Source organism: Palaemon carinicauda, chromosome 17 (assembly GCF_036898095.1).
Source record: "Palaemon carinicauda isolate YSFRI2023 chromosome 17, ASM3689809v2, whole genome shotgun sequence".
Taxonomy (NCBI): Eukaryota; Metazoa; Arthropoda; class Malacostraca; order Decapoda; family Palaemonidae; genus Palaemon; species Palaemon carinicauda.
Genome location: NC_090741.1, coordinates 65,592,592 through 65,615,065, shown reverse-complemented (window position 1 = coordinate 65,615,065; position 22,474 = coordinate 65,592,592). Strand labels below are relative to the sequence as shown.

At 40.8% G+C, this 22,474-nt stretch overlaps 1 protein-coding gene across 2 annotated transcripts in view; it reads right to left on the bottom strand.

Moving 5' to 3' along the window:
• Nucleotides 1-16,975: 16,975 nt before the first annotated feature.
• Nucleotides 16,976-22,474, bottom strand: part of LOC137656834 (peptidylprolyl isomerase domain and WD repeat-containing protein 1-like) — a 387,155-nt gene continuing 381,656 nt past the window's right edge. For both annotated transcript variants that reach the window (XM_068391160.1, XM_068391159.1), the window contains exon 12: nt 16,976-17,157. In XM_068391160.1, the coding sequence (XP_068247261.1) occupies nt 17,014-17,157 (144 nt within the window). In that variant the 3' untranslated portion in view covers nt 16,976-17,013. The remainder of the gene's footprint in view (nt 17,158-22,474) is intronic.

The following is a 22,474-nucleotide window of genomic DNA, read 5'->3' as shown; positions in this document are numbered from 1 at the left end:
AGCTTACGTCAAAAGTTGACTTAGGTTAGGTCTCTTGGAACCAATTAACAACGCTGGACGGGGTATAATTTACCGTATTGTAAAATATAGCGATCTTTCAAGTAGACTCTTTGTGTTTACCTTGACAAATAATTTGGAGCAAAGTGTAACTTACTTTTACATCAACTTTTATAGGGATATCATTGCTCTTTGAAATACAGTAAACTAAAATTATTAAAAGAGGTCAAAAGATATACACAGGTAGGTTAATTGTCTCGTTATTACACTTCTGGCTGCTAAAGAAGCTCTCTTGAATTTTTCTTTATGCAGAATTACATGCAAATATTTGGTTGTATGAATGACCAGGAAGAAAATTGTGTAAACTTACTTGTCCTGAAAATCTGGATTATGAAGTTTGTTCACTGATTACTGCAAAGGATTTTTTTTTGATGGGGACATTTTTGAAAAAAAAAAAAAAAATATTTTCCCAAGTTAATAATCCATCTAAACATATCCCTTATGGAGCTTTCCAAAGTGGTTTGTTGTTACTTACCTGACAGTGAGTGCATGTTGAAGGGATATCTAATGAGAGGTCAAGCATTTTCAGCAAAGATATTTGAATTCAATCATATATAAATGAGGAAGTCATTATGTTGTTGAGCTTTCCATATAAACATGTTTGCCAATTTGAATTTGCAGCACCAGAGGGAAAGGCTAAGCCTACGACCTCCAAGCCATGTTAGGAATTTATCACTTGCAATTTAATTTCACAGAAAATAGTTACACTGCTATCTAGTTAAAATGTACCACTCAACTACTTCTTGTGAGGTAAGGAAGACTACAGGCCCTCTCTCCAAGTTTTACGTAACTCCTGTAGTAGGTGGCGATTACATATTTCAAGGACCCAATGCAAAGGTGTGTAAGGAAAACCTTTTGCTATATATGGATGATATAATCAGGTCAGGAATGTATGGGTTGGTGGCCATGGGTATTAGTTAAAATGAGAGGCAAGGTCAAATTTGTGCAATCACCTATTACTACTACACATTTCTAAACTCATCTCATGTTTTAAGAGTACATAATGTTTTTGCTCTACAATGACATAGCCTTTTCCCTAACGTTTTTCTTTGTTCTTTAAACCCCACACTTAAATTTGGCCATAAGATAAGAACCATGGAGTAGGGCAAATTTCATGAAAGTTAAGAAAACGATAACTTTTCCAGAGGGTAACACTTCATAAGTTATCAATGTAGTCTAGAAAAGGCTTGAAATGGAATAACTCACATGAGAAAACATTTCAATGTGACCTGTACTGTGAATTGAAACATTAATGAGGATTAAAATGCTTAAAAGAGTTCTAGCAGTGAATACAAGATACAAAATTAGTCTCTAAAACTACGCACCTTGCAAGTGAGATAGCACTAAGATGCAAAAAATATAAATAAATAATAATTCCATACATCCCATTTCTCCTATGATCCATAACAGATTCCCTTAATGGGAACCAAGGCCCTATCCTGTATAGGAACGTGTAAGTTTGTGGTAAACAGAAATTCCTAATGAACTCTACCCTTGGATAAGTCATAAATAGAAAGATACTACCAAATCATATTAAGCGTCTAAACTGACAAAAGTAACTGGTTGTACCGAAACTCGAGTAAAGCAAATGAGGAAACAGTCATACAGAATCCTGATAAACAACAAAAGAGAAATGAAACTACAGAATTGTAAAGAAAAAAATTCACTCTTAAAGCAAATAAAATGCTTTGCAGTATTCAAAGAAATAAAAAAAAATATGTTCTTAGTAGCATACATACATTCTACAATTGTAAATACAAGAGATGAAAAGCTTAAAAAATAATTTTATCTCTAACCAAAGTAAATATATAATGCTGGGGAAAGGCAAGCAGAGACTTATAAGATCAATAAAACTTATACCTCATGCAATTCTGAAAAGCAATTGATTTTTGTTGTATGTATGTGATGTTGGTTTATCTCATCTAATATTCAACATTATACTTCACTAAAAAGGTAAGCTACATGGAAACTGAATTACTGGTTTCATAGAAGATTTACAAAAGAAAACACTAACTGCTTACACAGAATACATAAAATATCAAAACTGGTTACAAGTACAGTACTGTATAAAGAAATATAACACTATGCAACCTTTAACCAACAAGATGTGCTGCTTAATACAGAAAATGAGAGGAAAAACTAATGTGAGAAAATTTATTCATAGTGTATTAAAAATCATACAAATAAAATCTTAGAAGGAACTGTCTGGTAGGGAAAAGTAGAATGAAAGATAACCAATGTTTGGGTAAACAAAGTTTGCTGATTAAAAGTTAATTTTTAAAATTACACATACAACACAAACTAAATTTCTACCCAAAAATATGAGGTAAAAGAGTAAAATGACCCTTCAACAGGAAACGAGTTAGCATATAAAAGTAACAGTGCGTAATTCTTGAACAACTAATCAGCCTAACAACCAATCTGCTTACAGAAAACTATACTCTACGGAGACAGCCATCTGCTCCGTTGTAAATGATATGCTAGAAATTATGGATGAAAATAAATGTGGTATCTTAATACTACTCAATCTCAGTGCTGCTTTTGATACACTGGTGCATGAACTGCTACTAAATGATCTACGGTCCATCGGCGTTGAAGATCAAGCCTTTGAATACCTAAAAGACTACTTAGTTGGTAGAAATTACTGTGTACAAATTGGAAACTCTTATTAATCATATGAACCCTTAAACAGATGGGTACCCCAGGGGAGTGTACTTGGCCTAATCTTATTCTGCATCTAAACTATTGGTCTATTGAAAATGCTACAAAGGCATGGCATGAAGTTTAAACTATTTGCAGATAACACACAATTTTATTTCTCCATAAATAATATACATACATGACACTACTGAAACTCTAAGCCGAATCCTTGATAGTGTTAAAGAATGGATGACATTTAAACAACTAAAATTAAATGAGAACAAAACTGAATTCATGGTGGTGGGCAAGAGAAACAGAGTGAGAAACTTAGGCGATATTCAAAGGAACATAAATAATGACTCGGTGCCGATATCTAGTAAAGTTCGAGATCTAGGTGTATTTCTTGACTGTAACCTGTCTCTAAATGCCCAAATAAATAATGTAATAAAAACTGTTGGTTATCATCTAAGAAATATTGCGTTTATAAAAAAAGTACCTGGATGAAAATTCTGTAAAGAAACTTGTGATAAACTGTGTTATTACTAGGATTGACTACTGCAACTCTATCTATTACAATTTACCAAAAGTGCAACTTGAGAAATTACAAAACATAATAAACAGAGGAGCAAGACTGATAAATGTTATTTTCATTAGTAAAATAAATTTTTGAATATACTTACCCGATAATCATGTAGCTGTCAACTCCGTTGCCCGACAGAATTCTACGGAAGGGATACGCCAGCGATCGCTATACAAGAGGGGGGTGTACTCACAAGCGCCACCTGTGGCCAGGTACTGCAGTACTTCTTGTTGACACCACCTCAATTTTTCCTCGGTCCACTGGTTCTATGGGGAGGAAGGGTGGGTCAATTAAATCATGATTATCGGGTAAGTATATTCAAAAATTTATTTTACTAATGAAAATAACATTTTTCAATATTAAACTTACCCGATAATCATGTAGCTGATTCACACCCAGGGAGGTGGGTGAAAACCAGTGTACATGTATATCAAGAAGCTAAGTATCCCGTATTTCATATTATCAGTTATTCAAAATAACAATGAAATTACAAGTACCTGGTAAGGAAGTCGACTTGAGCCATTACTCTGCCTTAAATAAGTTCGTCTTCCTTACTGAGCGCAGCGTTCCTCTTAGGAGGCTGAACAACTCTAAGGTGCTGAAGTATCAAGGGCTGCAACCCATACTAAAGGACCTCATCACAACCTTTAACCTCGGCGCTTCTCAAGAAAGAATTGACCACCCGCCAAATCAACAAGGATGTGGAAGGCTTCTTAGCCGACCGTACAACCCATAAAAAGTATTCAAGAGAAAGGTTAAAAGGTTATGGGATTATGGGAATGTAGTGGCTGAGCCCTCGCCTACTACTGCATTCGTTGCTACGAATGGTCCCAGGGTGTAGCAGTACTCGAAAAGAGACTGGACATCTTTGAGATAGAATGATGCGAACACTGACTTGCTTCTCCAATAGGTTGCATCCATAACACTCTGCAGAGAACGGTTCTGTTTGAAGGCCACTGAAGTAGCCACAGCTCCCACTTCATGTGTCCTTACCTTCAGCAAAGCAAGGTCTTCTTCCTTCAGATGAGAATGTGCTTCCCTAATCAGAAGCCTGAATAGTAAGAAACTGAGTTCTTAGAACTTGGAAAAGAAGGTTTCTTGATAGCACACCATAAGGCTTCTGATTGTCCTCGTAAAGGTTAAGACCTTTTTAGATAGTACCTAAGAGCTCTAACTGGGCAAAGTACTCTCTCCAGTTCATTCCCCACCAAGTTGGACAGGCTTGGGATCTCGAACGACTTAGGCCAAGGACGTGAAGGAAGCTCGTTTAGCAAAAACCGAGCTGCAAGGAACATGTAGCCGTTTCAGATGTGAAAACAATGATCCTGCTGAAGGCGTGGATCTCACTTACTCTTTTAGCTGTTGTCAAGCATACGAGGAAAAGAGTTTTTAATGTGAGGTCCTAAAAAGAGGCTGATTGGAGAGGTTCAAATCTTGATGACATAAGGAACCTTAGGACCACGTCTAGATTCCAGCCTGGAGTGGACAACCGACGTTCCTTTGAGGTCTCAAAAGACCTAGGGAGGTCCTGTAGATCTTTGTTGGTGGAAAGATCCAAGCCTCTGTGGCGGAAAACCGCTGCCAACATACTTCTGTAACCCTTGATCGTAGGAGCTGAAAGGGATCTTACTTTCCTTAGATGTAACAGGAAGTCAGCAATCTGGGTTACAGTGGTACTGGTTGAGGAAACTGCATTGCTCTTGTACCAGCTACGGAAGACTTCCCCTTGAGACTGATAGATTCTGAGAGTGGATGTTCTCCTTGCTCTGGCAATCGCTCTGGCTGCCTCCTTCGAAAGGCCCCTAGCTCTTGAGAGTCTTCCGAAAGTCTGAAGGCAGTCAGACGAAGAGCGTGGAGGTTTGGGTGTACCTTCTTTACGTGAGGTTGACGTAGAAGGTTCACTCCTAGAGGAAGAGTCCTGGGAATGTCGACCAGCCATTGCAGTACCTCTATGAACCATTCTCTCGCGGGCCAGAGCGGAGCCAACCCACGTCAGCCGTGTCCCTTTGCGAGAGGAGAACTTCTGAAGTACCCTGTTGACAATCTTGAACGGCGGGAATGCATACAGGTCGAGATGGGACCAATCCAGCAGAAAAGCATCCACGTGAACTGCTGCTGGGTCTGGAATCGGAGAACAATACAACAGGAGTCTCTAGGTTATCGAGGTAGCGAACAGATCTATGGTTGGCTGACCCCACAGGGCCCAAAGTCTGCTGCAAACACTCTTGTGAAGGGTCCACTCTGTGGGGATGACCTGACCCTTCCGGCTGAGGCGATCTGCCATGACATTCATACCGCCCTGAATGAACCTCGTTACCAGCGTGAGCTTTCGATCTTTTGACCAGATGAGGAGGTCCCTTGCGATCTAGAACAACTTCCACGAAAGAGTCCCTCCCTGCTTGAAGATGTAAGCCAGGGCTGTGGTGTTGTCAGAGTCCACCTCCACCACCTTGTTAAGCTGGAGGGACTTGAAGTTTATCAAGGCCAGAAGAACCGCCAACAACTCCTTGCAATTGATGTGAAGTGTCCTTTGCTCCTGATTCCATGTTCCCGAGCATTCCTGTCCGTCCAAAGTCGCACTCCAGCCCGTGTCTGATGCGTCCGAGAGGAGACGGCGGTCGGGTTTCTGAACAGCCAAATGTAGACTTCCTTGAGAAGAAAGCTGTTCTTACACCACGCGAGAGAAGACCTTCTCTCTTCGGAAACAGGAACTGAGACCGTCTCTAGCGTCATGTCCTTTATCCAGTGAGCAGCTAGATGATACTGAAGGGGGGGGAGGTGGAGTCTCCCTAACACGATGAACAGGGCCAGCGATGAAAGTATCCCTGTTAGACTCATCCACTACCTGACTGAGCATCGGTTCCTTCTCAGCATGCTCTGGAAGCATTCTAGGGCTTGGAAGATCCTTGGGGCCGACGGAAAAGCCCGAAAAGCTCGACTCTGAAGATCCATACCCAGGTAGACAATGGTCTGGGATGGGACGAGCTGAGACTCCTCAAAATTGACCAGGAGGCCCAGTTCCTTGGTCAGATCCATAGTCCATCTGAGAATCTCCAGACAGCGACGACTTGTGGGAGCTCTTAAAAGCCAGTCGTCTGACGGAGCCGGACACAAGATCATGGTACTGCTGCACAGTCTGTGAACTGTCAACCATGGGGAAGCGAGGAAGTACAGTGACAACCCGAAGCTGTCTAGACTGTCTGGGTCATACAGACAACTCCTTATCGGGTTGCTGAGGTTGCCGCACTGCGTCACAACAAGTCACTTCTGCTGGTTGTTGAACGTCTTCCCAGTGACACACTGACTCCGTAAACAAAAAAAAAAAATCCTCTAACAAGGACTAAGCTTGGACTGCATGTCTTGCAACACAGCTCAAGGTCTATGGGAGCAGGTGTGGTAACAGACGGGGTTAGCGACTGAAGTGGAACCATTACCTTCCCTGGAAGCATGTTATGCTTAAATAAAAGTCCATAGGAGGCTACGCAGCTAAAGGCTCCTCTCCAAATGACAGAGTCCTCAAGGGAATATCAGAAGGAGGGAGAAAAGCACTTTCTCATCTACAGGGACCATATCCGAGAAAAGCTAAGTTCTCTCAGTGAGGGTTTCACTGGTGCAAAAGCAGCAGACTAGAAGGCAACGTTATGAAACTGCTTGACAGTCTAGTGAGTTGGCAACAACCAAAGATGTGTGACTGAGAAGCATGCGGTAAGGTATGCAGAGCATGCTGTATGCAGAGCATGCTGTATACAGATCATGCTGTATGTAGAGCATGCTGTAAGAGAAGCAGAGCATGTTGCATGGCGTGTAACATTTCTCAGAAATTCCATGACCAGTGCTAGATTGAGTAATATCGCATTACTGTCCATTGAAAGTGCACGTGCCGAGGGAATTGATTTAGACTGTTTTGTTGATGAATTTGATAGCCGGCATGATAATCGTAGAATTAAGCTGCACTAAATATACGATCTATAATCTACTTCACCTCAGGACAGGGAAACTCGCCCTGTTGGCAACACTGCATTACTTCATGCATGATGCATGGGGTTTTAATATCAACATAATATTTACATTACATTCATAACTCATGATTCATTTTTGTTTTGAAGATATTTTGCCATATTTGCGATTTGTTAAAAATATATTGCAAGGAAAACATATATATTTTTTTATTTAAGTAATACGAATAACCTCCATTATCATAATGTTTGTGTAGGCATACATGTATATGATAACAAATGCAAGTTATGAAAGTAATGAGGTGTTATTATTGTCATTTGTTATTTCAAAGTTGAATGGGAAGAGGCTCAAGTTGAGGAGAAAGTGGCAGATGCATGCGTTGAGGTGGCTGACTCATAGCATGAGGTTCCTGCCTCAAGAGTTGCGCTTGCCTCAAGGGTTGAGGTGGCTGCGCAGAGAGAGGCTCTTGACTCACGAGTTGAGGTTCTTGAGGTGTGAGCTGCGAGAGTTGAGGTAGCGGCTGCGCAGAACGCAGTTCCTGTCTCACGAGTTGAGGTTCCTGAGGAGCTAGCCTCAAGAGTTGAGGCTCTCGCCTTGAGGAAAGTTGAGGTAGCAGCTGCGAGAGCAGAGGTGGCTGCCTCAAGGATGGTAGAGGTTGTCGTACCTCAAAAGGTTGTAGCCTCAAAGATGGTCTAACTGCAAGAAAATCTTGCCTCAAGGCATAAGACTCCTGCTCCCATTGTTGAGGTTGCCTTAAGGAAGGTTGAGGTTGCTGCACAACGCTGGTAACTGGCAACTCCGAACGCGGTAAGGTAGCTTGAGGAACCTCAACTTCGTACGCCTGGCAGACTGGACTGCGGTGAGGCGGAGCGCTCGCAGGAGGAGGTGTAACCTTCTCAGCCTGAAACACACGCATTAAGACCGCAAGCTGCGACTGCATGGACTGCAGCAAAGTCATCTTGGGAGCAACAGACGATAAGGTCTGTTGAGGCAAAGCCTTAACAGAAGATGAGGTCTGTTGAGGCATCGCCTTACCTCTCTTAGGAGGTGTGCAGTCACCTGATGACTGCGGAGAGTCAGAGCTAACCCAATGACTGCATCCGGGTTGTTGAACTCTAGAGGTCTGGACTTTACGTTTAAGAGGTCTTGAGACCTGAGTCCAGCGTTTTCTCCCCGAAATTTCTTCTGCAGACGAGCAAAATAAGGGCTCAATCGTCTGCGGGTGGGAGTGACGGTCTCTGTAAGACACGCCCGCAACCACCGAGGATACTTCTGTGCGCCGATCAAGGCCTGCCGAACCCTTTTGCCCTTCGACATTGCTTCTCCCCTGGGCTTGGGAGCTTGCAAGAGGTCCCGGACTGGGAGGACGACTGGCACGCACAGAAGTACCCTCACGCACAACACTGACACACTTTGCGCTAATCACTTATCACTTTTGATTTTCTGTTTGCACTTATTTCACTGAACTCGAAACTTTAAGTGGTTTGTACCTGAAACACGCAATTCTATCCTTCCTTAAAAGTTAGTAATTGCGAAAACAGAATTACAATGTAACAGAAAAATCTAATGAAAGATAAATAATTCAGTGGCTGGAAAGAGACTAAACACTAGATCAAATAAACTACGTTTAAAATCTCTCACCGCATAAAGCTTGAGAACAAGAATAAAACTCTAGAAACGTTTACCTTCTTCCCCTAAAGAGACTAGGGAGAAGAGCAAAAACGATAACAACGTTACTCGCTTGAACGAAACGTTTATCCAGCTCTCTCTCCCTCCGTCTCTATCTCTCTCTCTCTCTCCCTCCGTCTCTATCTCTCTCTCTCTCTCTCTCTCTACTTAGAACCTGAGAGAAGAGCCCAATCATATATATCGTTAAAACATATTATTGTTAAAGGAAAAAAACTGAAATATTTCCCAAATAAAAAGTTCCTTTATTAGAATTAAAACCATTAAGCTAAGAAAGAATGAACAAAACGTTAGAAACGGTTACTCTTACTGCAACGTGACACCGTGAAAATTCTCTCTCTATCGTAACGATAGAGCGCAAGTTGAACGTTCTGAACGTCAACAACTGCAGAGACAAAACAAAACGTTAGTTCAACTTTGAAAACAGTACGAGACTATCAAAGAAATTCTTTCAAAAACATTAAAATAACATAATATGTTAACAGGTAAAACCGAAATGACGGGCTCAATGTTAATTAACTTCGGTACAAGAAGAGACCGCCTACTATTAGGAAAGGTCGAATATAAACAAATATAAAAATTAATTTTAATAAGTTTATAAAAAAGGAAGTTAATCGAAGAGGCCTATAAAAGGCGGAGAGATATAAAATAAATCTATAACTTTTGTTAAGCAAAATTAAGAAAGAGAGTCTATACTCTCTTAGACACCAACACTTCCGTCTAAGGGAAGGGTCGGCCATTTAAAGGTGAAAGAGAGTTCATACTCTCTTCGTCACCATAATTAATCAAATTAATTCCAAAAGCTAGCTAAGCTAATAATAAAACTTCCTGAATAGCGAAAGCTGAAATCTTAGAGCAATACTTCACCAAAAACCGTGAACAAGACTCCAAAATTATAAGCGTATCCATGAACGTCTTGCCGGAAGCACGACAGAGGAAAAATTGAGGTGGTGTCAACAAGAAGTACTGCAGTACCTGGCCACAGGTGGCGCTTGTGAGTACACCCCCCTCTTGTATAGCGATCGCTGGCGTATCCCTTCCGTAGAATTCTGTCAGGCAACGGAGTTGACAGCTACATGATTATCGGGTAAGTTTAATATTGAAAAAAGGTGTCCCACCTAGAGAAAAGATCACCCCTATACTAATCGATTTACACTGGCTGCCGATTAAAGCGAAATTAAATTCAAAATATGTACAATAACCCACCAAGTTATCAGAACCGGGCGTCCAAAATACTTAAGAGAATTGCTACATATTACGCAGCCAACAAATCGTGTTGACAAGCGAATAGTTACAGATGACTTCAACCTGTTGGAACCTAGATTTTTCTACATTAGGCTCCAGAGCCTTTAAAAATGCAGCCCTGAGACTATATAATAAGCTCCCATGAAACATTCGAATCATTGAAGACATTAAGACTTTCAAGAGGAAACTGAAGACTTTCTTATTTCATGAGTCTTTTGAAAGTGGCGATTTAACAGTAAATGAACAATACGTGATATGAAACGTTAAATACTCTGAACGAACAAGGTAAAACGGCAGTGGAGGTCCTATAGAGTGGGGTTCCCCTGCTGTATGGGACCGGAAAAGCAGCCATCAAAGTAAAGTAATCTATAAGGTAGTCTCACCAACTCATCTGGTACCAATAAAATGCTTGAAACAAGTAATCAAATGCTTGTCCTCTGCACTCTTTCTAATTCATAGATACATATGGTTGTTTTTCATTGTCATTCTCTGTGATTCAAAACAAGCTTGAATTCTTCATTACCTCATCAGTGGCAGGTAACTACCAAAGAGGCCTCAATGAGGATTGCTTCCTCTCATTTTCCACAAACATCTACATGTTCAGTTCATGACATTGACTCATACGTCAGAAATCTAGATTTTTTCCTTCTTTTAACATCAAGTTGGTACTCCTTATAAAAGGTGTCTATAAATAATAAAAAAAAACCACACACATCACAGCACTATACACACTTTTAATTAATAAATGACCCTAGTGCACACACATCTGCAACACTGTAATTCATAAACCTACACAAGTGTAACAGCAGCATACTGAGCCCCTCTACATACACCGTGACATGTAATTTCCCACTTTAAAACATGCATTCTTTCTCTATGGAAATAATAAACACTCCCTTTTCAATGCTTTTTTCTTGGCATATCCCCAGCTCTCTCTGCCTTTTCACCACCTACCTAATATTTCCAAATTACACATGCTTTTCCTAACCTACTATATACCCTTCTTTCCCTATGACCAAAACAACTAAAACCAAATCCATATATTTCTCCTTTCATCTTTGCTAGCCTATGAATATCTGTATTTGTTAAATGTTTACTCTCCTTGCACCAAACAGACTACACAAATTCTTTTCCTTTAATTGTTCTCAACATCCATAATATCCTTCCATATAAGAGTTGGCTAAGTATCTTATACAAGAGAAAAAAGAATTAATAACACCATATAAATTATTTCAATACTTACCTTAAAATAAGTTATTAACTTGAAGGCTTCAACTTCTAGACCTCATAATCACCTTCCTATTTATGTCGGCAAGATGTGCATGATTTGAGCAAGCATACTGCCATTGACCTGTGTATCAGCTTAACTTACAGGAAAAAGACCCTCTTTTAAGCACATATTGTTGAAGGTTATGGTTGCATCATAGCATTATTCTTGTACAGAGTTTTCTCTATAATTCTGACAATTTTTATGTGTGTCGACAGCCTACTAAAACTTTAAGGGGGTAAAGATGGTATTTTACGAGTTGGTAAATTCACGTAATATTTATGGTAGTCCATGGAATGGGAAGAGATGGTGATCTCTTTTTTTGGTAGTCTTTTACGATGCAAAATTTTCATCCCTTTGCTGAATAGTATGGTCACGCAAGAGTCCATGAGTGAACTGTGAGTAAAGTTGAGGTGGCTCGTTTTTGTCGGACAACATTGATGGTAAGGTTAGGCCAGTAGCGAGTACTGATTGGCTGATCTGTCTCGAAAAGCCACTATTCAGCATTGATGGTCATGTGTGTTTAGTCTCTCTGATCATCATATAGGGTGGTGTCGGTTGGCAGCAGGGGCGCACTGATCGCTGGGAAAAATTATTGTGCTTCAAGGACACTGCTTAAGCTCTCCAAAAGGCAGCATCTACATCAATCAAGTTTCTTATAGTCTGCAATCATCTCCAGTAGTAGTAATACTGGGATTTCTCCTGATGATCATTGGGAGTAAGATTGACTCCTGGGAGATGTTTAAGCCAGTCGTTTTTATGATGATATGTAATGCCTCTAGGATTCTCAGGCGGTGCTGGCCAGAGTCTTTGTTGATTACTTCAACTAAGAAGATACAAGAGATTTTGGTATTGTGTGCATTGTGCATGTGGATTTTAATAGCTCCTTCTTGATTATAACAAGATGGATGCTTGGGGAGGCTTGGTGATGCCAATATATTTGCCGAGGCATCCAAAGTCAGGGCATTTTAAATGGTATAGTATACGTAGCAGCTCTTGAGGTGGTCTTGAACTGAAGGGGCTGGGTTATTCTTCATAACCAAGTTAGTTGTTTTCTTGCTTTTGTAGTCAGTGATGGAGGTAATTTCCTGTAGCTTGGTTGCTGTGACCTTTTCAGTAATATCACTTAGGTATGCTCATCTTCTCTGTGCTGTTTCTGCATCAATGCCTTATAAAATAATTTGATCTTATTATCTCCTTGAGGTACTGAAGGGCATCTATTTCCATACCAGTGGTCCATGCATTTCTAATTTATCTGCTTACTTCTTTATTAGAGTATATATTATTGATGAGCATTTGGGAAACATGGTTAAGTTCAAAATGGATAAAGTTCCATGTTAAACAATGAGACATGGCATGTTTTACATGGGTATCAATTGTACACTTTTTGTAGCAGTAAGGGTATCCAATGTTGCTATTAAAGCAGTCTCAAGTTCATGAGTTTTGTATACATGAATGTTAGTAGGTGTTGGTTGCCTTGGGTTACAAGCGCATCAAGGAATGGGAGCTTACCATTAGCAATATGATCAATGAGCAGAGGACTTCAAGGAGTGAATCTACCGCAAATCCGTCTATGTGTGTGTACATTAGGCCTCGGTGGGTGGAAAGGGGGGGGCCTCTTCATGCAGATTTCCATTAGGGTACATAGAGGGTGTTCAGTTATGTCACTATATTAATGTTTTCAGGATCAGAACTTTAAAAAATATGGACTCCACTCCCTTGGAAGTGATGACACCTTCTGAAGGGATATTTCTAAAGATAATTTGAAGCAGAGGCAATTGGGAACGGACGGAGTGAGACATTGGTCAAGTCATTTGTCGAAGTAGTAACTAAGGGTAGGAATCTGGCTGAAGATGTGGCAAAGGAAATTGTTGGCCTTATGGGTTTTAATGTTGCTATACATATACCCTAAGCTATACAACCTGGTGATAGTATACAGGTGGGTGGTACCCCTTATGGCATTCACAGTTGAGTCCCTTGTTAGGCTGGAGGAACGTAGAGAGTAGAGGTCCCCTTTTTGTTTTGTTTCATTTGTTGATGTCGGCTACCCCCCAAAATTGGGGGAAGTGCCTTGGTATATGTATGTATGTATGTATCTTAGCTTTTTCTTAAGTTCTTTTGTTGGATTCCTAGTCAGCCTCTGGAATTTGGAACTTCCTTACAAGATTTCTTCGAGCCTACAAAAACTTAAATTAATGAATTCATGTTAAAATTCATGAAAAGCAGGGAGGAAGGGGGTAAAATTAATCACGACTTAAAGGTAAGTACTGTACAGTATATCTCCACCATACGGACCGGCTGCATTCCGAGAATGTGTTCAGAAGCTGGAAAGTACAGCAGTCCAACATAATATGGGGCTAGACATCTTGCAACCCACCTATGGTAGCTTATTGAAAACATTCCTGCCTGGCGATTTTCCAGACTGGGATTTGAGTCCTGCTCCAGCTTGATAATTTCTTGTAGTGTCTGCACCTGACCACCTTTGTGAGCTAAGGATGGGGGGTTTGTGGGAGCCTATAAGTCTACCTCCTGAGCTATCAGCAGTCATTGGCTGGCCCTCTCTGTTCCTAGCTTGGATGGAGAGGGGGCTAGGGTGCTGATTATATGTATATATGGTCAGTCTTTAAGGCACTGTCACTGTCCCTTGCCTCTTCCATACAAGACACCTTTAAACCTTAATTCAGTTGATCCTGTTATTGCTAGCTATGTTATGACTGTAACAAGAATTCTTGTATTCAGATATTAATTAAATTAGTATTCCATATTTCATGAACTTTCTTCCAATTATATCAATAAAAATTTCCTTGGCCAGGGGGGGGGGGGTGTCAGTCAACTGATCTCCCTAACTCTAAGAAGTATCTACATACTGTATACAAATCAACATAAATAACAGCCACACTATGTACAGCTATTTCTTCGTATTCTGTAATATGCTATCAAAATGTGATTGATTTGCATTGCATTTCATTTCATTTAAAGACCAATCATTTAGTTTTTTCTAGCATTATTACACATTCTTGCAGCATTTATATGGATATTTTATGCATATGCTGTTAAGCTAAACTATGTGGTTTTCTTTATAAATACAATATCGAACTAACATATGTAACTGTATCAATGAAGAAAATTACCTAGAAGTCAGATTAAAAGAAAATGTTAAACTTGATGAATAAACAAATGTTTAATAGGTAATCTTACCTTGCAAGGGAGCACAGTTTGCATATGGGGTTCTGACATCTAATGGCAAGAGACGATGGGTTACTATCTATTATTTTTCCAATCTCTCCATATTTTGATTATTGTTTCCATTCCTATTACATGCCGTTTCTTAGCAACACCGGAGATATCATCACTAACATTGTGCCTGCTACCAGACATCTTGACTGACAATAGTTTATAAGTTTACGATTTCTACACAGAGAAATAACTGCTTAGTCTTGAATAGGCACAACCATTTGTTGAAAGACCAGACATGTGACTGGGGCAGATATCAACAAACAAGGATACCATTCAGCACACCACCAAGCATTAGAGTGGTGAATTAACCTACCACTTATCAATATGATTTGAAATTGAGCCATAATTCTTAATTTTTTGTATTTCACTTTTCTAATTACTATTTTTGCATGCATTTGTACTGGGGGCAATCCATAAGTTTGATGTTCGTATATTGGAGCCTTACTGTACGGTACGGTAGAAATAAATTTTAGTAATAGTCAAATTGGGTTGATTTTCATGAATCTTAACTTCAAATCATAATCTTAGTAACTCACCTTCCACCAATGTACCAATGACATTGATAAGCAACTAGTGCCTGGTCACCTTCAGAAGGCACATGCCATTCTCTGTCTCTTATAACCATATCGATCAAACCAAAGTTAATGTAAATGTTCAAGGGGAAGATCATAGTTTAAACTAGATGAGCACAAAGTAAGCTGAATTAAATGCCAAACAAAAATAAGGATTGTTCAAACAGCTATTAACAAGTTAGTAACTACAAGAAAGCACGTTCAAATAAATAATTACTTAGAATATAAAATTATAAAAAGTAAACAAAATAATTGTGTAAAGCCAAATAGCAGTTTAACAAATAATATCCATAGCAAAAACTATAGAACTTAAATAGAAAAACTTCCTTGACTTCATACAAAGCCTTATCCACTGACAAATTTTTCATAATTCAAAAGTTGTAGCAACTCTTGCATGAGCATCAACAATGGCACCCTTAATGAGAAAAGACAGAATTTCTCAACACAAGTTGATTAGGATGTCCAATGCAGGAAAACAAGATGACAATATATTTTGGGTTTAAATCAAGCGTACTTGAATTACCTCTGGATGATGATAACTTAATGCATCATATATTCCGTACACACTACTATTTCTCTTTTTCATGAGGTAATGAACAGTGAAATTATGGGAAAGAGACAATGAACAGTGAAATTAAGGTCTCAAAAAGCCACATAAGCCATGAAAAGGCATTTCATAAAGGTTACTGGAAATAAGTTTGAAGTCAAAAACACTTGCCACTAACATTTACAGTTACAACTTAGGATAAGAAGATGTATAGCATTCATAACGAGACATCATCCTCCTCTTATAATATCTAAATTTTTTTAGACTATGGATAAAGGAACTGGTTCTAATGCAAAACTGAAATCTACAAAACATTATTAATAGTACTCTACCTCTACTGTCTTCATTATCAGTACAACACACAAAGCAAAGACAAACCCACATGATTCAAAGCTCCATGTTTAATACCTATTGATCTGGAACAATGTGTAAACCCGAATAGAAGACTAAAATGAGAGGTCAAGCCCTATGAAAGTCTCTTCTGGTAGATTTCATATGGACCACTTTAAAAGCAGGGTGTACTCAGGCACAGTTCTCCCAGGAGTCAATAAAATGAGAGTGAAGTTATTCAAGTTTGGCTGATAGCCAATGTGGTAATTTTGCCAACTATCCTTTCAGTCAACATGTCTGTGATGTAAGTAACGCAATGCTTTATCCCTTTCACCCCCAAAAGACGTACCGGTACGTTCTTGCAAAACACTGTTATTAACATGATTTTGCATATTTTTTATAATTTTATGAGAAACCTCAGGCATTTTCCAAAAGAATGAGACCAACCTGACCTCTCTATGACAAAAATTAAGCCTGTTAGAGCAATTTAAAAAAAAAATATATATAGCAAAAGGTGTTCGAAATTTAACCTTACCTTGGGGGTAAAAGGGTTAATATGAACTTGGTGATATTGCACAATATTACCAGTAGTGATTATAAGTGATAAATCTTACACAGAAAATATTTTCATTGCCTCTTTAAAAGAGCATACTGTACATTACTTTTATAAACAGAGAATTTCATATATCAATGTGAACATGTGTTATACTGATTGGAAGTACAAAATTTAATACTTTTTGATTACGATGAAAAATATTCTTTATCCTTACCAAAATTATTTTTTCTTCACACTTGAACAAAAGACCACAAATCCATCTTTCTCGTTTCAGTAAAATGAATAACACAAAAACTCCAAATACGTTAAAAAATTTACTCGTAAAACAATGAAAAGCCATTATTTGACAGACACATTCAGGATACTTATGTCATCATATGGCTTGTCAGTTTTCGGGTTACATTTAACATTTGAAATATTCTGCACAACTTCCATCCCACGAATTACACGGCCAAATACAGTGTGCTTGTTGTCCAACCAGGGCTGTGAAGAAAAAGTATAATCATGTAAGACTCAAAATATTATTATATATATATTTCATATATAAATGGTAGGAAAATATAGAAATTCACAGGAAAAAGAGCAAGTATCACATAGAGTATGTTTGGGTACTTTTAGTGAGGTAGCTAAGTTTTAATGCTTAAACCAATAACAAATTACAAAGAATGACATTATTCAAATGTATAATGAAAAATGAAGGGAAAATTTCATCCTCTAACATAAAAATTAATTCTTGTATATATCAATATACTGTATAAGATATCTTGCATTACAACTTCAGACAAATTTTAATAATAATTAGAGTTGTAGAAGGTAAAACAGAATTTTATTGATAAAATTTCTTATTTCTATACTCACCTGATATTCATATTGCTTTTTCTCTAAAAGTTCAGTTTACTCGACCTTTACCCATAAGATTTTTTAAGTTTCCCATTTCCTTCTCTTCAATAAACACATACCCTAGCAAAGGATGAATCATTCTAGCAGTAAGTAGTAACTGCCGTGACATTCTCTGTCTCCTCAGTTTCTACAGTCGTTTAGAAGTGATCAGAGCTCCCCAAGATTGTTTGCTTATTACTGTGCATTAAGATGTTTTTGCCTGGCTTTTTTAGCAACTATGCAAGGAGCGTACACGGGAAATGTTTCTGAAAGTTCATCATCAGCATTCCCTTTGTGAAATGTTATTTTCATTAGTAAAATAAATTTTTGAATATACTTACCCGATGATCATGTAGCTGTCAACTCTGTTGCCCGACAGAAATCTACGGTCGGGATACGCCAGCGATCGCTATACAGGTGGGGGTGTACACAACAGCGCCATCTGTGAGTAGGTACTCAAGTACTTCTTGTCAACAAGAACTCAATTTTCTCCTCGGTCCACTGGTTCTCTATGGGGAGGAAGGGCGGGTCCTTAAATTCATGATCATCGGGTAAGTATATTCAAAAATTTATTTTACTAATGAAAATAACATTTTTCAATATTAATCTTACCCGATGATCATGTAGCTGATTCACACCCAGGGTGGTGGGTGGAGACCAGCATACATGTTAACAAAGAAGCTAAGTATCCCGTATCTTATTTTAGCCGTTATTCAAAAATAACAAACATAAAATAAATAAGTACCTGGTAAGGAAGTCGACTTGAACCATTACTCTGCTTTTTTTTTAAGTACGTCTTCCTTACTGAGCCTAGCGATCCTCTTAGGATGCTGAGCGACTCCTAGGTGCTGAAGTATGAAGGGCTGCAACCCATACTAAAGGACCTCATCACAACCTCTAATCCAGGCGCTTCTCAAGAAAGAATTTGACCACCCGCCAAATCAACCAGGATGCGGAAGGCTTCTTAGCCTTCCGGACAACCCAGAAATATTTCAAGAGAAAGATTAAAAAGGTTCTGGAATTAGGGAATTGTAGTGGTGGAGCCCCCACCACTACTGCACTCGTTGCTACGAATGGTCCCAGAGTGTAGCAGTTCTCGTAAAGAGACTGGACATTCTTAAGATAAAAGACGCGAACACTGATTAGCTTTTCCAAAAGGTTGCGTCGAAAATATTTTGCAGAGATCTATTTTATTAAAAGGTCACGGAAGTTGTGACAGCTCTAACTTCGTGTGTCCTTACCTTCAGCCAAGCTTGGTCTTCCTCATTCAGAAGGGAATGAGCTTCTCGTATTAACAGTCTGAAAATAATAGGATAAAGAATTCTCTGACAAAGGCAAAGATGAATTCTTAACTGAACACCATAAAGCTTCAGACGAGCCCCGTAAAGGTTTTTAAAATAGAACTTAAGAGCTCTTACAGGACATAATACTCTTTCTAGTTTATTTCCAACCATACGATAAGTTTGGAATAACGAACGATATGGTCAAGGCCGAGAAGGCAGCTCGTGTTTGGCTAGAAAACCAAGATGTAGAACATGTAGCCGTTTCGGATGAAAATCCGATGTTCTTGCTGAAGGCATGAATCTCACTGACTCTTTTAGCTGTGGTTAAGCATATCAGGAAAAGAGTCTTAAAGGTGAGATCTTTCAGGGAGGCTGATTGAAGTGGTTCGAACCTGTCTAACATAAGGAATCTTAGAACCACGTCTAAATTCCAACCAGGTGTAACCAAACGACGCTCCTTCGTGGTCTCAAAAGACTTAAGGAGGTCCTGTAGATCTTTATTGTTGGAAAGATCTAAGCCTCTGTGACGGAAGACTGATGCCAACATGCTTCTGTAACCCTTGAAAGTGGGAGCTGAAAGAGATCGCTCTTTCCTCAGATATAAGAGGAAGTCAGCTATATGAGTTACAGAGGTACTGGTCGAGGATACGGATACTGACTTGCACCAGTTTAGGAAGATTTCCCACTTCGATTGGTAGACTCTAAGGGTGGATGTTCTCCTTGCTCTAACAATCGCTCTGGTTGCCTCCTTCGAAAAACCTCTAGTTCTCGAGAGTCCTTCGATACTCTGAAGGCAGTGAGACGAAGAGCGTGGAGGCCTTGGAGTACCTTCTTACGCGTGGCAGACGTAGCAGGTCCACCCTTAGGGGAAGAGTTCTGGGAACGTCTACTAGCCATCGAAGTACCTCGGTAAGTTATTCTCTCGCGGGCCAGAGGGAAGCAACTAGTGTCAACTTTGTCCCATCGTGAGAGGCGAACTTCTGCAGTACCTTGTTGACAATCTAGAACGGAGGGAATGCATATAGATCTAGATGAGACTAATCTAGTAGAAAGGCATCTAAAAGAACCACTGCTGGGTCCGGGATAGGTGAGCAAAGTATTGAGAGCCTCTTGGACATCGAGGTGCGAAGAGATCTATGGTTGGCTGGCCCCAGGTGACCCAAAGTCTCTTGCATACATCTCTGTGGAGGGTCCAATATGTTGGAATTATTGTCCCTTCCTACTGAGACAAACTGCTAAGACATCCAAGTTGCCTTGGAAGAAATTTGTTACTAGTGAAAAGTCTAGACCTGTTGAACAGGAGAGGAGGTCACTAGCGAACTCGCACCATGTCAGAGAGTAGGTCCCTCCTTGCTAGGAGATGAACATCAAAGCAGGGAGTTGTCCGTGTTGACCTCCATTAATTTGTCTAGAAGGAGAGACCTGAAGCTTTTCCAGGTCAGACGTACTGCCAGAAGCTTCTTGCAGTCAAAATGCATTGTCCTTTGACTCGAGTTCCATAATCCCGAGCATTCCCTACCGCCTAAGGTCGCACCCCAGCCTACGTCCGATGCGTCTGAGAAGAGAACGTGGTTGGGGGTCTGAACAGTCAGGGGAAGACCCTATAAAAGGTTGATAAAGTCCTTTCCTCAGGTTAGACCAGACTTATCTTCCGGAAACCGGGATCGAGACCGCTTCTAGCATCTCGTCCTTTTCCAGTGAAGAGCTAGAAGAAACCGAAGAGGACGGAGGTGAAGTCTTCCAAGTGACACCAATTGAACCACGGATGACAGTGTCCTAACCAGACTCATCCACAGCCTGACAGGGCCGTATTCCTTCTTCAGCATCTTCTGGATGGATAGCAGGGCTGGGGATTGATCTTCTTGTTCAGCCATGTCCTCATCAGAGGGTTCCTCATCCGAAACTGATGAGGAAACGGCAACGGAGTGGGCAACGTCTGACTCGCTGAATCCGGTCGCACTGGTGGATGCGTGACGGAGCCGGACACAAGATCATGGTACTGCTGCACAGTCTGTGAACTGTCAACCATGGGGATGCGAGGAAGTACAGCGACAACCCGAAACTGTCTAGACTGTCTGGGTAGTACAGACAACCCCTTATCGGGTTGCTGAGGTTGCCGCACTGCGTCACAACAAGTCACCCTGCTGGTTGTTGAACGTCTTCCCAGTGAAACACTGAACGTCCACAACCACCTCCGAGAGTAGCTTAACGTCAACGTGCGACTGGCAACCCACACTGGGTCGCACCGGTGGAGGAACCATCTCAACTGGCGGACGTGAGTAGGATACCTCAGCGTCAACAGGGCGTACAACCAACCGGTAGGAAGGTCGTTGGCAAGAAGGTTCTTCTCCGTAAAAAATCCTCTATCAAGGACTAAGCTTGGACTGCATGTCTTGCAACAAAGCCCAAGGTCTATGGGAGCAGGTGTGGCAACAGACGGGGTTAGCGACTGAAGCGGAACCATTTACCCTCCCTGGAAGCATGTTATGCTTAAATTAAAGTCCATAGGAGGCTAAGCAGCTTAAGGCTCCTCTCCAAATGACAGAGTCCTCAAGGGAATATCAGAAGGAGGGAGAACAGCACTTTCTCATCTACAGGAACCATATCCGAGAAAAGCTAGGTTCTCTCAGTGAGGGTTTCACTGGTGCAAAAGCAGCAGACCAGAAGGCAACGTTATGAAACTGCTTGACATTCTGTGAACTGTCAAAAACTGAACTGTCAACCACAACAGGAGCGTGAGGACATACAGCACTGGTGTATAAGTAGCAGACCAGAAGGCAACGTCATGTAACTGTTTGACAGTCTGTGAGATGGCAACAACCAAAGTTGTGTGGGGAAGCCTCAACTCCTGACTGACTAGTTAGCTGCGGGCGAGTGGCGGTAACCACAGTGTGTTGCGGAGGCTGACACACCGTGTCAAAACACGGCAGCTTGTGGTAGCTCACGCACGGCAACGGAGTGCTCTGTGTGTGGGAGTCATCATACATCTGGCAGGGTTGACTGTGCATGGGTGGAGGAGCTCTCACAACAAGAGTGTGAGAGCAGGAAGCCATGCCGGGCGCACAACCGTGGGAGGTGTAGGCCCACGGGTGCAACGTCAACCTTCTCCGCAGTCGGAGTGTGGGAGCTGGCAACAACAAAAGCAGAGTGCTGGAGCGTGGGAGGGGCTGCGGTGGGTTGCGGAGCATGCTGTATGGTATGCGGAGCATGCTGTATGGTATGCGGAGCATGCTGCATGGGTTGCGGAGAAAGCCGCATAGTGCTGGAACCCGGCAGCTCTACAGCACCTTCCCACTGCTGATGCGGAAGCTCACGCATGTCCGGATGGAGCAGCAAGAACATGCGTCTGGCAGGGTGGACTGCGCATCGGTGGTGGAGCTCTCACAGGTGGAGTGTGGGAGCAGGCAGCCGCAGTATCTGCTGAGCGCACAACCTCGGCGGGTTGTAGGTTAACAGGTGCAGTGTTAACCTTCTCAGCATGATACTCCTGCATGAATGCCGCAAGCTGAGACTGCATAGTCTGCAGCATGGACCACTAGGGTCTATGAAAGACAACAACAAACGGAGCTACTGTCCGTTGTGACTGAGGGTCTAAAACAGCTGGTGCGGCAACAGACGGAGTTACTGCCTGTTGCGGT